The sequence below is a fragment of the Pogoniulus pusillus genome, chromosome 13 (assembly GCF_015220805.1).
Source record: "Pogoniulus pusillus isolate bPogPus1 chromosome 13, bPogPus1.pri, whole genome shotgun sequence".
Classification (NCBI taxonomy): Eukaryota; Metazoa; Chordata; class Aves; order Piciformes; family Lybiidae; genus Pogoniulus; species Pogoniulus pusillus.
In genome coordinates this window covers 22,319,575-22,334,437 of record NC_087276.1, presented here as the reverse complement: position 1 = coordinate 22,334,437, position 14,863 = coordinate 22,319,575, and the positions used below count along the sequence as shown (strand labels likewise).

General features: G+C 47.9%; 1 protein-coding gene across 3 annotated transcripts in view; it reads left to right on the top strand.

The window, feature by feature from the left end:
• Positions 1–9,991, top strand: part of LOC135180776 (uncharacterized) — a 78,879-nt gene extending 68,888 nt beyond the window's left edge. For all 3 annotated transcript variants that reach the window (XM_064153519.1, XM_064153517.1, XM_064153518.1), the window contains 11 exons: positions 416–571; positions 1,186–1,239; positions 2,372–2,589; positions 4,330–4,406; positions 4,890–5,000; positions 5,603–5,689; positions 6,184–6,291; positions 6,980–7,101; positions 7,309–7,431; positions 8,139–8,181; positions 9,037–9,991. In XM_064153519.1, the coding sequence (XP_064009589.1) occupies positions 416–571; positions 1,186–1,239; positions 2,372–2,589; positions 4,330–4,406; positions 4,890–5,000; positions 5,603–5,689; positions 6,184–6,291; positions 6,980–7,101; positions 7,309–7,431; positions 8,139–8,181; positions 9,037–9,114 (1,177 nt within the window). In that variant the 3' untranslated portion in view covers positions 9,115–9,991. The remainder of the gene's footprint in view (positions 1–415; positions 572–1,185; positions 1,240–2,371; positions 2,590–4,329; positions 4,407–4,889; positions 5,001–5,602; positions 5,690–6,183; positions 6,292–6,979; positions 7,102–7,308; positions 7,432–8,138; positions 8,182–9,036) is intronic.
• Positions 9,992–14,863: the final 4,872 nt, after the last annotated feature.

Sequence of the window (14,863 nt, the reverse complement as noted above, 5' to 3'; positions counted from 1 at the left end):
TTCTTTGGACAGCAGCTTAATAGGAAGATTTCAGTATTAGCTGCTTTGTATTTGTCCTGTCCTTACAGGAAGCATTTGCCCAAGGAGGTTGTGGATGCCCCCTCCCTGGAGGTGCTCACGGCCAGGTTGGCTGAGGCCTTGAGCAACCTGCTCTAGTGGGAGCTGTCCCTGCCCACAGTAGGGGGCTTGGAACTGAATGATCTTTAAGGTCCCTTCCAACCCAAACCATTCTGTAACTGATATGAACCTATGATGATAGGTTTCTTTTATTTTTTCTCCTTTTTTTTCCCCTCTCAAACTGACCTGTAAACCTCAAAATGTTGTAGTGGTAAATCTTCCTGTTATTTAAAAGCAATAAATTATCATGTAGGAGGAAAACACAGCTAAAAAAAGACTTCATCTTTTGTTCTTCCAGCTTGAATGTCATTCCATGGGACCATGTTTCACTGACCACAGTTTTAAAAGGCCAGAACATCACTGGTCAGAGAACACAGAAAGGAAGAAAAATGTTCCTGTGGGAAACACTTCCTGTTATAGAGGCTCGAGTGGAGAAACTGGTAGAGAAAAAGAAGTAAGATTTGGTTTGGTCTTGGCTGGAATTTCTCATTGTTGTAAGCTCAACATTTTAATGCAGTGCAGGCTTTGCCTAACACCTCTCAGAGTTTTGTGTATGGAGGAAACACCACCAAACAAAGACACATTGGAAGCTGTCTGTGCTCATTGCTGCTTATCAAAGAGGCCATTGTAGCTTTCTGAACCTTTTCAAAGCAGGATCAAGCCCTTTGAACACTTCAGGACCAGAAAAGAACTTTGAAGTGGGTAATTTCTTTGTGTTTGGCACCCTAGGAGGTTTTAGATGTGGATGGTTAAAACAAAGTCTGGCTAGGTGGAAGACAGCAAAAAAAAATAGTCACATCCTGGTCTTTGGATCTTCAGGAGCCTGTGTTCTAAACACTGCAGGCATTGAAAGGCAACCTCCTGACCTCCTGCTTTGTTTTGCCAGAGGACAGAAATAAGCTGTGGGTAGCTTCTTGGAACTTAGTGTCTCTTTCTACCAGTTTTATTTCTTGATGTTCAAAACCTCTTAAGCAGTTTTTGCTTCACCAGTTGTAAATATTTGGCTGATCTGTGTGTGGCTTTGCAATATCTTCACCTCTCTACTCAACTGTTTGCTTTTCTCCCCAGCTATAAAGAAGTTGTTCGCTACCTGAGAGCTGTGAAGTGCAATGACACCAGAGGGTAAATGATGCTTTTCTCTTTTCCTTTTTCAGTCATTTCTTTACCTTAAGATTGTGTCTCAGGATGTGTTTTTTTTCAACTTGTAATAACTTAGAACTAGAAGCAGTAGGATTTTTGGCAGCCGTTTGCTAAGTGAGAGCAGTGCTGCATTGCAACTACTGTCTGCCTCCTTGGTTGGAACCAGTGGTCAACCATAACAGAATCTATACATCCCTAGTGTAAAGCTTTCATGGTAGTGAAACTCAAATACCTGAATCACAGAATGGCTAGAGTTGGAAGGGACCTCTGAGAAATCAAGTCTAACCCCCCTGCAGTCAACAGGGACATCCTAAAATGACTGAAGTAAACTAACAAACATTTCTTTGAATCATCACATGCTAGAGTTGGAAGGGACCTCTGGAGGTCAGCAAGCCCAACCCCAGTGCTAAAGCAGGTTCACCTAGAGAAGGTCACACAGAATCAGCCAGGTTGGAGGAGACCTCCAAGCTCATCCAGTCCAACCTAGCACCCAGCCCTAGCCAGTCAACCAGACCATGGCACTAAGTGCCTCATCCAGGCTTTGTTTGAACACCTCCAGGGATGGTGACTCCACCACCTCCCTGGGCAGCCCATTCCAATGCCAATCACTCTCTCTGTGAAGAACACATCCAGGCAGGTTTGGAATGTCTTTGGAGATGGAGACTCCACCATCTCTCTGGGCAGCCTGTTTCAGTGCTCTATCACCTTTAAAGAAGTTCCTTCTCATATTTAGATGTTCAAGGTTGAGCCTGTTACCCCTTGTCCTTCATTTGGAACCACTGAAAAAAGCCTGTTCCCATGCTCCTGTCACTCACCCTGCAAGTACTGATCAACATTGATGAGACCCCCCCTCGTTTCTTGTCTTCTCCAGACTAAACAGGCCCAGCTCTTTTAGTCTTTCCTCACAAGAGAGATGTTTCAGTCCTCTCAGCATCTTAGAGCCCTTTTTTTGTACCCTCTCCAGCAAGTCCCTGTCCTTGAACTGGGCAGCCCAGCACTGGACACAGTATTCCAAGATGTGACCTCACCAGGGCAGAGTAGATAGGGAAGAGAACCTCCCTTAGACTTCTTACCACACTCTTCCTGACGTGCACCAATTCTTTCTCCTTTGCAGGCTGAGAGACCTCCGAGATAAAATCCCCTTCTACTTGTGTAAAACTGGAGACTTCCTGGATGCTGCACACTCACTGCTCTTCCCTGTCAACAGCCTGGCCTGCTGCACTGCCTGCAGGATCACACAGCACCAGTTTGACATCTACCTGAAGATTTTCAAGACAGGCAGTGTCCCTGCTGGCAATGATATCGTAGACTCTGGACTCTGGACTGCAGTTGGCAAGTGTCTTTTGCTTTTTTAGTTTGCATATGTTTAGAACTCAGTTAACAGCTTTGAGCTTTTTTTTAAGTCTAGTAAAGTTCTGAGTGGATTTGAAGCCACCTATAAGACTTAGCTAACAGCTTTGAGCTTTTCATTAAGTTTAGTAATGTTCTGAAGGGCTCTGAACCCACCTATAAGACTTAGCTAACAGCTTTGAGCTTTTCATTAAGTCTAGTAATGTTCTGAAGGGCTCTGAACCCACCTATAAGACTTAGCTAACAGCTTTGAGCTTTTTATTAAGTCTAGTAATGTTCTGAAGGGCTCTGAACCCACCTATAAGACTTAGCTAACAGCTTTGAGCTTTTCATTAAGTTTAGTAATGTTCTGAAGGGCTCTGAACCCACCTATAAGACTTAGCTAACAGCTTTGAGCTTTTCATTAAGTTTAGTAATGTTCTGAAGGGCTCTGAACCCACCTATAAGACTTAGCTAACAGCTTTGAGCTTTTCATTAAGTTTAGTAATGTTCTGAAGGGCTCTGAACCCACCTATAAGACTTAGTTAACAGCTTTGAGCTTTTTATTAAGTCTAGTAATGTTCTGAGTGGCTCTGAACCCATCTATAAGACTTAGCTAACAGTTTTGAGCTTTTCATTAAGTCTAGTAATGTTCTGAGGGGCTCTGAACCCACCTGTAAGACTTAGTTAACAGCTTTGAGCTTTTCAGTAAGTTTAGTAATGTTCTGAAGGGCTCTGAACCCACCTATAAGACTTAGTTAACAGCTTTGAGCTTTTCAGTAAGTTTAGTAATGTTCTGAAGGGCTCTGAACCCACCTATAAGACTTAGTTAACAGCTTTGAGCTTTTCATTAAGTCTAGTAATGTTCTGAGGGGCTCTGAACCCACCTATAAACTGACCAGACTAAAGGAGGATACATAATGTTAGGCAGGAAGAATGTCTTTACATCTGAGTGTGAATTTGTTGAGTACACTTCACAAAAGGACAAGTGATGTGATTCTGCCCCTCTGCTCTGCTCTCATGGCACCCCACCTTGAGTCCTGTGTTCAGTTCTAGTGCCTCCAGCTAAAGAAGGCCACTGAACTGCTAGAGTGGGTCCAGAGGCTGGAGCACCTCTGCTGTGGGGACAAGCTGAGGGAGTCAGAGCTGTCCAGCCTGGAGAAGAGAAAGCTCCAGGGAGACCTTAGAGCAGCCTTCCAGTACCTGAAGGGGACTGCAGGAGTGCTGGGAAGGGTCTTATTACAAGGGCTTGTAGTGACAGAATGAGAGGCAATGGTTTTGAGGAGAGACTGAGCTGGAGATTAGGAAGAAATTCTTTCTGATGAAGGTGGTGAGACACTGAAAGAGGTTGCCCAGGGAGGTTGTGGATGCCCACTCCCTGGAGCTGTTCAAGATGAGACTGGGCAGTTTAATATGAAGATTTCAGTATTAGCTGCTCTGTATTTGTCCTGTCCTTACAGGAAACATTTGCCCAGGAAGGTTGTGGATGCCCCTTCCTGGAGGTGTTGGATAGGGCCTTGAACAACCTACTCTGGTGGGAGGTGTCCCTGCCCATGGCAGGGGGCTTGGAACTGGATGATCTTTAAGGTCCCTTCCAACCCAGGTCGTTCTAGGAATCTAGAATTTGTTTCTTTCTGTCAAGCATTCATAGAAATATCTGTCAGGGAGTTAATACTTTGTTTGTGTTCACCTTCTGGAGTTACTCAAGGAGTGTAAGTAAGCTTTGGCATTTTTTCCTTGCAGGCCCTCCTTTGAAAGATGGTGTTCTAATTAAGCAGGCTCTGAAACTCCTCTACAGCAACATGTTACTCTACAGGAATGTGAGTCTCTGTCAAGCTGTTCCTGTGACCTCTCAACAAGCTCTTTACTACGAGGGTGATATTTTAGGTCCCTTCCAATCCAAGCTATTCTATGATCAAGTTTTTTCTGCATGTCACCACTTTGCTCCAGTTGCTTCTCTAATGCAAGGTTTTACACAATCTCAAGTTGTGCTGAGGGAAGTATAGGCTGGATGTTAGGAAGAAGTTCTTCACAGAGAGAGTGATTTGCCATTGAATGGGCTGCCCAGGGAGGTGGTGGAGTCACCATCCCTGGAGGTGTTGAAGCAAAGCCTGGATGAGGCACTTAGTGCCATGGTCTGGTTGACTGGCTAGGGCTGGGTGCTAGGTTGGACTGGATGATCTTGGAGGTCTCTTCCAACCTGCTTGATTCTATGATTTACTATCCGAACCCTTTTCTCTTTGAATGGCTTTCATCTGTGAACAGATTTGTCTCTGTAAAACACTTACTGTACTGTGTTTCAGCCTAAATGTTGGAGTTCCCTCATCATGACTTTGGGGAGTAGCAGTGTGCTGGAGAAGAATGGACGCCTGCATCCCATGTGCCTGAAAGAACCCCCACTTGACTTCCAAGAGGTAACTGACTGCTGTGAGATAGGACAAACTGTTGCCTTGGCTTTACACTCACTATAGAGTTGAACACTCAACCTAGCTTGTATAAATGCTGATAAAGTAGGTAAAAGCACAGTAAAGGACAGGCTGAGGGAGCTGGGGTTGTTCAGCCTGGAGAAGGGAAGGCTGCAGAGAGACTTCAGAGCAGCCTGCCAGTACCTGAAAGGGGCTCCAAGAAGGCTGCAGAGGGACTGTTTGCAAAGGCCTGCAGGGACAGGATGAGGGCAATGGTTTGGAATGAGAGCAGAGCAGGTTTAGATTGGATGTGAGGAGCAAGTTCTGCACCATGAAGGTGCTGGAACACTGCAACAGGTTGCCCAGAGAGGTAGTTGAGGCCTCATCCCTGGAGCTGCTGAAGGTGAGGCTGGACAAGGCTGTGAGCAACCTGCTTTAGTGGAGGATGTCCCTGCTGCTTCAAGGGAGGACTGGACTAGGTGACCTTTGGAAGTCCTCTCCATGCCAGTCCATTCTGTGATTCTAAAGAAGCTGTGGGGCGCTGTTTGGTGTTTGCAGAGGATCTGGACCTCTGCAGGGGGATGCTTGACCTGCGAGCGCTTCTGTTGCAGGGAGTCCTGGCTGTCAGCGGTGGCCTTTTGGAGGAGCTGAAAGCAAAAGTGAATGTTTCTTTACTTCCTGCTGTCTTCTCTCCTCATGTAAGTGTGCATGTGGCAATAAAGAAGCTCACCTTTTTGTCTTACTCTTCTTGAAGATACAGCTGGAAACAGCTGAGTTATTGTGAAGGCTTTAAGAGGAGTGGAGCATGGCTAAAGCTGGATTGAGATAGGTTTTGTGTTAAACAGTCAATGTATCTAAGGAGCTGTCTTCTGAGGTTTTACTTTTGAGGAAATTACATTTAGTTTACTCTTCAAACATGAGAGTCATGGGCCAGAAATGTTTTTCCCTGTAGTTTTCCTCCTGTGATGGTGTGAGACCTCATGTTTCTCTGAGAGCTTTGAGAGCATCAGATGAAACATGCTGTATAAACAGAAAGACCTCTTCCACTCCATCTTCTGCCCTTCACCTGATTCTTGTGGATGTCTTACCTGACATCCAACATTTCTGATTGGGGTGGTGGCAACTTAGTGCTCATTTGAATGGTGGGGAAATGGACTTTTAAATGTCATCTTCTTGCTGTCTCTTCCTGCAGCTGCACCATGAGGCTTGTCTTATTCTCGCAGTGCAGGCAGTACAACAGATGCTCTTTTGTGATCTTCCATACTTGACTTCCTTCTTAGAGATAGTCCTGGCTTTTGGGGTGAGTCCTAGATATTGATTTCTGTTCTAAGAGATCCAAGTAGTTGCTAGGTAGTTAAGCTCTGTGTAACACCAACTTGGAGACTGTGTGTGTCCAGCTCTGGAGCCTCCAGCACAAGAAGAAGAATGTGAAACTGTTAGAGCAGGTTTAAGAGAGGCCATGGGGGTGATCAGAGGGCTGGAGGACCTCTCCTATGGGAGCAGGCAGAGAAAGTTGGGACTCTTCAGCTTGGAGAAGAGAAGGCTTCAGGGAGACCTTAGAGCAGCCTTCTGGGACTTGAAGTGGGTTGTGGGAGACCTGGGGAGGGACTTTTGACAAAGGCATGAGGTGATGGCTTCAAATTGATTGAGATGAGACATTAGGAAGCAATTCTTCCCCATAAGGCTGGTGAGGCACTGGAACAGGTTGCCCAGACAAGTTGTAGAGGCTCCAAGCCTGGAGGTGTTCGAGGCCAGGTTGGATGAGGCCTTAAGCAGCCTCGTCTAGTGGGAGCTGTCCCTGCCTGTGGCAGGGGGTTGGAGCTGGATGATCTTCAAGGTCCTTTCTACCCCAAACCATTCTATGTTTGTAGCCACATTTAACTTGGTTTTGTTCCCCTTTAGCTTTGACCTTTCCACTTATTCTGGTTTTAAGGAATGGTTGGCAATTCAGTTACCTCACTGCTGTCTCTCATTTTATCACTTCCTAGAAAAACTTCTGGGCTCTGAGGCTGTTACTGGACCACCTTTCCTACGAAGAACACATTCTCCATGGCACTGTCAACCTGATTTTAGGAGATCTAAATATTCAGAAAGCATCAATGTTAAAACTGTGAGTAAAGACCTGCTCCCTGAAGTCTGCCTGCTTATGGGAGCAGCAAGCACAGTCCTGCAGCAGTAACATTTAGCAGAGATACAACCCTTAGCTCGTTGAAACCAGCCAGGCCAGTGCTTTGGGTCAGTTCAGAAGGCAAATAAGGTGCTGAAATCCATAGGAGAGCTGTCTTTAACCAGTTGTGTTCTGGTTTGTATTGCTTAGGTGGCAAAACCTGGGTCCCCAGTACGTGGGTGAATTCCTTTGCCTGTTCCTGACATGCAGACATAAGAAGATGCAATCTGTTGGCCTGTTTGCTCTCAACCTTATCATAGAGAACCTCCACATGTAAGTGTGACTCTTCACCATCAGCCAGGTAGAAGTCCTTGTGCTGCAGCACTGGTGGTAGTTGTCTCCTAATGAACAATCTCAACTCACAATTCAGTTTTGTTTTGTACTTCTCCCTGGTTTATATTCCAGTACCTGAAGGGGGCTACAAGAAGGCTGCAGAGGGACTGTTTGCAAAGGCCTGCAGTGACAGGACAAGAGGCAATGGTTTGAAATGAGAGCAGAGCAGATTTAGATTGGATGTTAGGAATAAATTCTTCACCATGATGGTGCTGGAACACTGCAACAGGTTGCCCAGGGAGGTACGTGAGGTCCCATCCCTGGAGCTATTCAAGATCAGGCTTGGCAAGTCTCTGAGCAACCTGATGTAGTGGAGAATGTCTCTGTTGCCTCAAGAGGGATTGGACTGGATGACCTTTAGAGGTCTCTTCCAAGCCAAACCATTCTATGATTGCATTAGTTATCTTTGGTTTCTGAGCCTTTCCAGTGTGCTCTAGCATCTAGGAATCACCTGAAGTCCTCTTTCTTAAGCTCTTTGTCCTATTGCAGTGTACATCTGATGCTGAAATCATCTCCCTTTAGAAACTGAAGGGAATTGTTGGATTAGCTTCTTTGTAAAGCTGTGAGGAATGCAAAATTCAGGCTGAGACTGGGGCAGGTCTGTCCTTACCTAGACAATGGAGTAAGAATCTGTGTCTGTTTTTCAGGTGTCCGTGGGCAAAGCATCTTTCAAACTTCTTTCACAACGCAGTGAGTATCTCTGTGGCTTAGCATCTAACCACCAAGTGTGGCAGTGACAGCTGTCAGCGATCAGTTGGTCACTGAGAATCATAGGTTTGGTGTGGTTGGAAAAGACCTTTAAGGTCATGTAGTCCAACCATTCTAACTACCAGATGTGGTGCTGAGGGACATGGTTTCACACCACATCTCTCTGGCTTTTAAAGACCTTTAGGGTTGTGGATTCAAACACCTCCTTGAGGAGCCTGTTCCAGTGCTTGGCAGTGCTGTTGGGGAAGAAATTGTTCCTCATGTCTAACCTAGACCTCCCCTGGAGCAACTTGAGACCATTTCCTCTTATCCTATCACTTGTTATTAGGGAGAAGGGACCAACCCCCACCTGGCTCCAACCTCCTTTCAGGGAGTTGTAGAGAGCCAGAAGGTCTCACCCTCAACTTCCTTTTCTCCAGCCCAGCTTCCTCAGCTGCTCCTCACCAGGCCTGTTCTCCAAACCCTTCCCCAGCTTTGTTGTGCTTCTCTGAACCTGCTCTAGCCCCTCAGTGTCCTTGGAGTGAAGGGCCCAAAAGTGACCCCAGTACTCAAGGTGTGGCCTCACCAGTGTCAAGTGCAGGGGGACAATCACCCCCTGGTTCTCCTGGCTCCACCACGGCTGATCCAGGAGTACTTCAATGTATAATATTGGCCATCGTATTTCACTACATCAGTTGGTAGTTCATGTATCAAATCCCTCCTGGTTGTGTCCTTTATCATAGCATGGTTGGGGTTGGAAGAGACCTCCAAAGGTCATCTAGCCCAACCCTGCTGCATTCAGTAGGGACATCCTGAAATGACCAAAGCAGCCTAACAAACATTTCTTTCTCTACTCAGGGCTTGAGGAACCTGCCCCTTGGCACCGCAGCTCATCGGGAAATCTCCAAGTTCATGAACATCTTTCAACAACAGTAGATTGGGCCAAATCTTCAGGAATAGTTTCTTTTCTTTTACCCTTGAGAAATCTCTTCCTTCTGCTTTAGTTGTCATCTCCAAAAACCACCCAGTTAGAAACAGACTTCAGGCAAATCCCAGATGAGCTCCTAGGCGAAGGTGGTGACCTATGGCTGTGTTTCAGCAGATGTGTGTTGGAAATTCCTCGAGGTCCTTGGATGAAGAGGTGGTTTCAAGAGACAGCAGGGTCACTTGCTGTTTGAAAAGCCAATCTGGAGATGCAGACTGAGGAGACAGAACCATGGATGAAATGAGAAGCTCCACAGTTCTACGTCTCTCTCTACAGGTGTACAACAGCCTGAATGAAAAAGCTGCTTGCACACCTCTTTCTGTGGAGTAAGGACAGAAAAGAAACCACTCTTGAAGCTGAAGAAATGGGACTGAAAGCTTTCTTCCTTGCTTGAAAAAAAGCAGATACATGAATTAATGCAGCAAACTGCATCTTTGGCTTTGTAAATAAAAAGAACATCTCATTTTCCATTTTCCAATTGGCTTTTGGATTTATTTCCTGCAACAGGAGACTCTTAGACTGGTGCTGGGAGCTCTCTGAGCCTCTCAAATCTTGGTTGGAGCAGTGTGGAAGATAACTTTGGGGCTGTTGGAGGGAGAAGTATTTCTAGCCTGGTTGTTACTCATCGTTGCCCCACTGTGATACCCATCTGCATTGGTTTGGCACTCAAGTAGGGGGAAATATTAATATGTGGTTAATTGTATTTTGCACATTTAGGGCTTTTAGTGGCTTGCAGCTTTTCTCCTAAATAAGCTATGTTGTTATTCCAGTTTCTCTGCAGAACTGTGCCTGTATATAAATCAACACATTAAAACTCCACAGACTTTCCATTTATGTTGTCAGTTCTGGATTGGGGGGTTTGGGGTCTTGGTTTTGGGTTTTCTTATTTCAAATAATTACTGTAGCTTTTGTCTTGTGTTGTCCAAGTTCAGCCAGGAGAAGAAGAGGTCAAAGAAGTCTCCTGATGGAGATCTGGTTCTGATGATGATCAGCAGGACTAGTCACATGTTTGTGCTTCTGAAGATCCTCTCTGGTGTTTCATTCTGTTCTCTCATAGAAGTGATTCTAGCATGTTCCCTATAACATCATCCTTCCCACCTGATCCACCTGAGTAGCTTAAGATGGACCTGATAGAGAGGGTGCAGATGAGAGGCACAGAAGTGATCAAGGAGCTGGAGCACCTCTGCTACAAGGACAGGCTGAGGGAACAGAGAAGGCTCCAGGGAGACCACAGAGCAGCCTGCCAGTACCTGAAGGGGCTCCAAGAAGGCTGCAGAGGGACTGTTTGCAAAGGCCTCCAGTGACAGGATGAGGGCAATGATTTGGAATGAGAGCAGAGCAGGTTTAGGTTGGATGTGAGGAACAAATTCTGCACCATGAGGCTGCTGGAACTCTGCAACAGGTTCCCCAGGGAGGTGGTTGAGGGCCCATGCCTGTAGCTATTGAAAGTGAGACTGGCCAAGGCTCTGAGCAACCTGATGTAGTAGAGGATGTCCCTGCTGACTGCAGGGGGGTTGGACTGGATGACCTTTGGAGGTCCCTTCTAGCCCAAACCATTCTATGTCTGAGGAAGAAAAAAGGAGGAGGAGGCTTAAAACACAGACTTGGTAGGTGCTGTCTCTGCCTTGCCCTGGTGAAATAGCTGTCTCAACCTTCTCCACTTGCCTCTGCCCTGTAACATGCTCTGGATGCTGTCACAGCAGCACAGAGTTTGGGCAGCCACCTGCCCCAGTGGCTTGTGTTCCAGCCTCTCCAAAATAATGCCTTTGGGCCCTGGACATCCTCCCAGGAGGATGTTTCACTTAACTGTGTCAAAAGACCACAACACAAGCAGCTAACCCCTAATATCAAGCTGAACTTGGGTTGAGTGTAGCCTTCACTGCCACCCTGCTCAGTGCAGGTGAGAGCAGCTGTCCTGTTGCCCCTTCAAGCCTGCGTTTACCAGCAGAAGCAAAGGCCAGGAACTGCTCCTTTACTGTAAGTAAATGGCATCTCTGTTAATTATTTATCTGCTACTGAGTTTTAATCAATTACAGCAGCCCTCAGAGCAGCCTGCCAGTACCTGAAGGGGGCTCCAAGAAGGCTGCAGAGGGACTGTTTGCAAAGGCCTGCAGGGACAGGATGAGGGCAATGGTTTGGAATGAGAGCAGAGCAGGTTTAGGTTAGATGTGAGGAACAAGTTCTGCAGCATGAGGCTGCTGGAACACTGCAACAGGTTGCCCAGAGAGGTAGTTGAGGCCTCATCCCTGGAGCTGCTGAAGGTGAGGCTGGACAAGGCTGTGAGCAGCCTGCTCTAGTGGAGGATGTCCCTGGTGACTGCAGTGGGTGTTGGACTGGATGACCTTTGGAGGTCCCTTCTGACCCAAACCCTTCAATGATTGACCTGTAGATAATGATAAATGTTTTCTGTATGAGAAGACTTTGAAGATCTGCACTTGCCTTTGGCCAGGGGTTGGACAAACAGCTATAGTCATTACAGTCACCTGCTGTGGAAAACATCCTCCTGCTACCTTGAGACTGACTAGTATAACCTCAGAGGTAAATTGAAGGCTGATCTCCCCTGCTTTGCTCCAGGGATAACTGAGACAAAGAGCTCATTAAAAATGGAAAAGAAGATGGGCACCTGGACCTGTCTCCTCCAAGGGTTGTCTTTTAGCAAACACAACTCTGCTGCTTTTGCAAGGGCCTGTCCAGCTGCTGCTGCCAAGCCATAAATAAAACATCTGCAAGTAAGTGCCTGTATCCAAAATAACAGTTCCTCTGAAAATAGAGACACTGCTTGATGTTCTCAAAGCCTGGAAGAAGAAGACCATGAGCTAAGCCAGGAGGTGAGCATGATTTCCCTGCCTGGCTTGTGGGCAGCAGTTAGCATGTGCATCTCTACTGATGAGGGCTGGAGCTTAGGCAATACATCACTGCTGAACTTTGCAGGATGGAGGGGACTGTTCCCAGTGCAATGATTCAGAGGCAACCAATTGCTGGTCAAACTGGGAGGCTCTTCCAGCACAGCCTCCATGGGATAAGCCTGGACAGCAAGGATCAGATCTCCCAAGGTCTGGACAGCAGGTAGGAAGTGGACAGTTTAATGTCTCAGCCATAAGGGTGGGATTGGAGCTGTGCAATGGAAGTGTTGAGGAATGACTTCCTACCCATGGAGCCAGGGCTGAAGGACAGGACCACCCCCATCCCTGCTCCTCTGCCTGTGTTCTTCTTCCCACCCTTGGCTGCTGAGTGACCTGGGAAAATGCTGAACCACTTCTTCCAAGGACACCAATTAACCTCCTAACTGAGCTGATCCCTTTGGAGTGTGCATCACTGAACAGAGCTCTCTGAAACACCCTCCAGAGAGCACCAGAAATAGCAACCAGCGCTGAGGGCAGACCTCTGCTCCACAGGGATGGCTTTACAGGGTGATGGGGGCTGTTGGATCATTGCTAGTGTGGTCCCCCACCTGCAGGTGACATCCCATGATCACCTGCAGCATAGCACCAGAATCCCAGCATGCTGAAGGCTGGAAGGGACCCCTGGAGATCATCCAGTCCAACCCCCCTCCTGCTAAAGCAGAGTCACTCACAGTGTCTTGCCCAGGATCAGAATGGCCATGTGGGTTTGGAACCTCTCCAGGTAAGGAAACACCACAACCTCTCTGGGCAGCCTGCTCCAGGCCTTCAGCATCCTCACACCAACGAGTTTTCTTCTCCTGGTCAGCTAAAATCTTCTGGGTCCCAGCTGCTGCCTGTTGCTCCTTGTCCTGTCACTGGGTACCACTGAGGAGAGTCTGGCCCCATCCTCTTGCACCCCACACTTTAGTTCCTGATGGACAACACAAGAAGGACATGGAATTGTTGGAGGCAGTCCAGAGGAGGCCACCAAGATGCTCAGAGGGCTGCAGCAGCTCTGCTATGAGGACAGGCTATGAGAGTTGGGGCTCTGCAGCCTGGAGAAGAGAAGGCTTTGAAAAGACCTTGGAGTGGCCTTCCAGTATCTGAAAGAGGCTACAGGAGGGCTGGGGAGGGACTATTGACAAGGTCTTGTAATAACAGGATGAGGAGGAATGGGTTTGAACTGGCAGAGGAGTGAGTCAGACTAGATGTAAGGAAAGAGTTCTTTGCAGTGAGGGTGGTGAGACACTGGCACAGGTTGCCCAGGGGAGGTTGTGGCTGCTCCCTCCCCGGAGGTGTTCAAAGCCAGGTTGGATGAGGCCTTGAGTGACCTGTTCTGGTAGGAGGTGTCCCTGCCTATGGTGAGAGGTTGCAACTGGATGATCCTTGAGGTCACTTCCAACCTAAACCGTTCTATGATTCTATGACACTGATCAGATGCCCTCTGGGGCTGCTCTTCTGCAGGCTCAACAGCCCCAGAGCTCTCAGCCTTTCCTCCTCACAGGGATGCTCCAGGCCCCTCAGCATCTTTGTGCCCTGCTGGACTCTGTATTGTAGTTCCCTGCCTCTCTTGAGCTGGGAAACCCAGAGCTGGACACAGTACTTCAGATGTGGCCTCACTAGGGCAGAGCAGAGAGGCAGGACAACCTTCCTTAACCTGCTGGTCCCAGGACACCATTGACTTTCTCAGCCATGAGGGCACATTGCTGGCTCGTGGGAAACTTGTCCCCCAGTACTGCCAGGTCCTTCTGCTGGAAAGCAGCTCTGGGGAGGTCCACCCTCACCTGTACTGATTCAGGGAACTGTTTCTTCCCAGAGGCAGGACCCTACACTTGCCCTTGAGCTTCCACTCAACTCTCCAGCCTGTCCAGGCATGATGCCAGTTTGGTACCATCATCCCTGTGTCACCCTTCCCTGCTCATGGGCAACTCCTGCCTGAGGAGCACCTCTTCCCTTAGTGTTGGACCTCCATAAGGTGGGGAGAGCAACGAGGAAGAGCCTGCAACTCCTCCCACAGCTCCCCTGGGACACAAAGGAGTTGTGCTCCTCCAGCTGCCCACCCAACCAAAAATAGCCTCTTTTAATAACTGGGCTAAGCAAAGTCCAAACCCAGTCAGTTGCTGGCTGCCAGATTAACAGATGGCAACAGTCATTAATATTGCAGAACTTCAGGGGTTCATAATTCTTTAATCTACAAAGCTGGTGGGGTTGGCTAATGCAGACCCTGCAATCTGCCACAGTCAGCTCCAGCCTCAACTCCCCCCCTAAAGGGTTCACACAATCACAGCATCCCAGTATGGAGCAGAGTGGAAGGGACCTTGGAGCTCATCCAGTCCAACTCCACTGTTGAGGGTCACCCACAGCAGGTTGTCCAGGATCACAATGCCCAGCTGGGTTTGGAATCTCTCCAGAGGAGAGTCCACCACCTCTCTGGGCAGCCTGCTCCAGTACCCTCAAACTGTAGAAGTTGGGCAGGTATCATCTTGGACCTGCTTGGCCATGACACAGCTTCCTGCCAGCATCAAAGACCTCCACCAGCAGGCAGCTGCTGCTTGCAGGAGCAAGGGCCTGGATGAAGCCCTCCTCAAACTTAGGACTGGTGTTGAGGTGGCTCCTACACCTGCTCCTGGCCCCACTCAGTGCTTGCTGCTGTCAGAGAGCAGGAAATCCATGGAAAACCCATGACCCATCTCCAGTGTCATCTCATGGTCAGCCCCCAGCCTTTCCTGGACTTGCCTGGAGGCAGCCTGCGGGGGGATTATGGTTGATGCCAACAAGCAGAGAAGCCATGGCCAGCTTTGGGTATCTCTGACCTCAT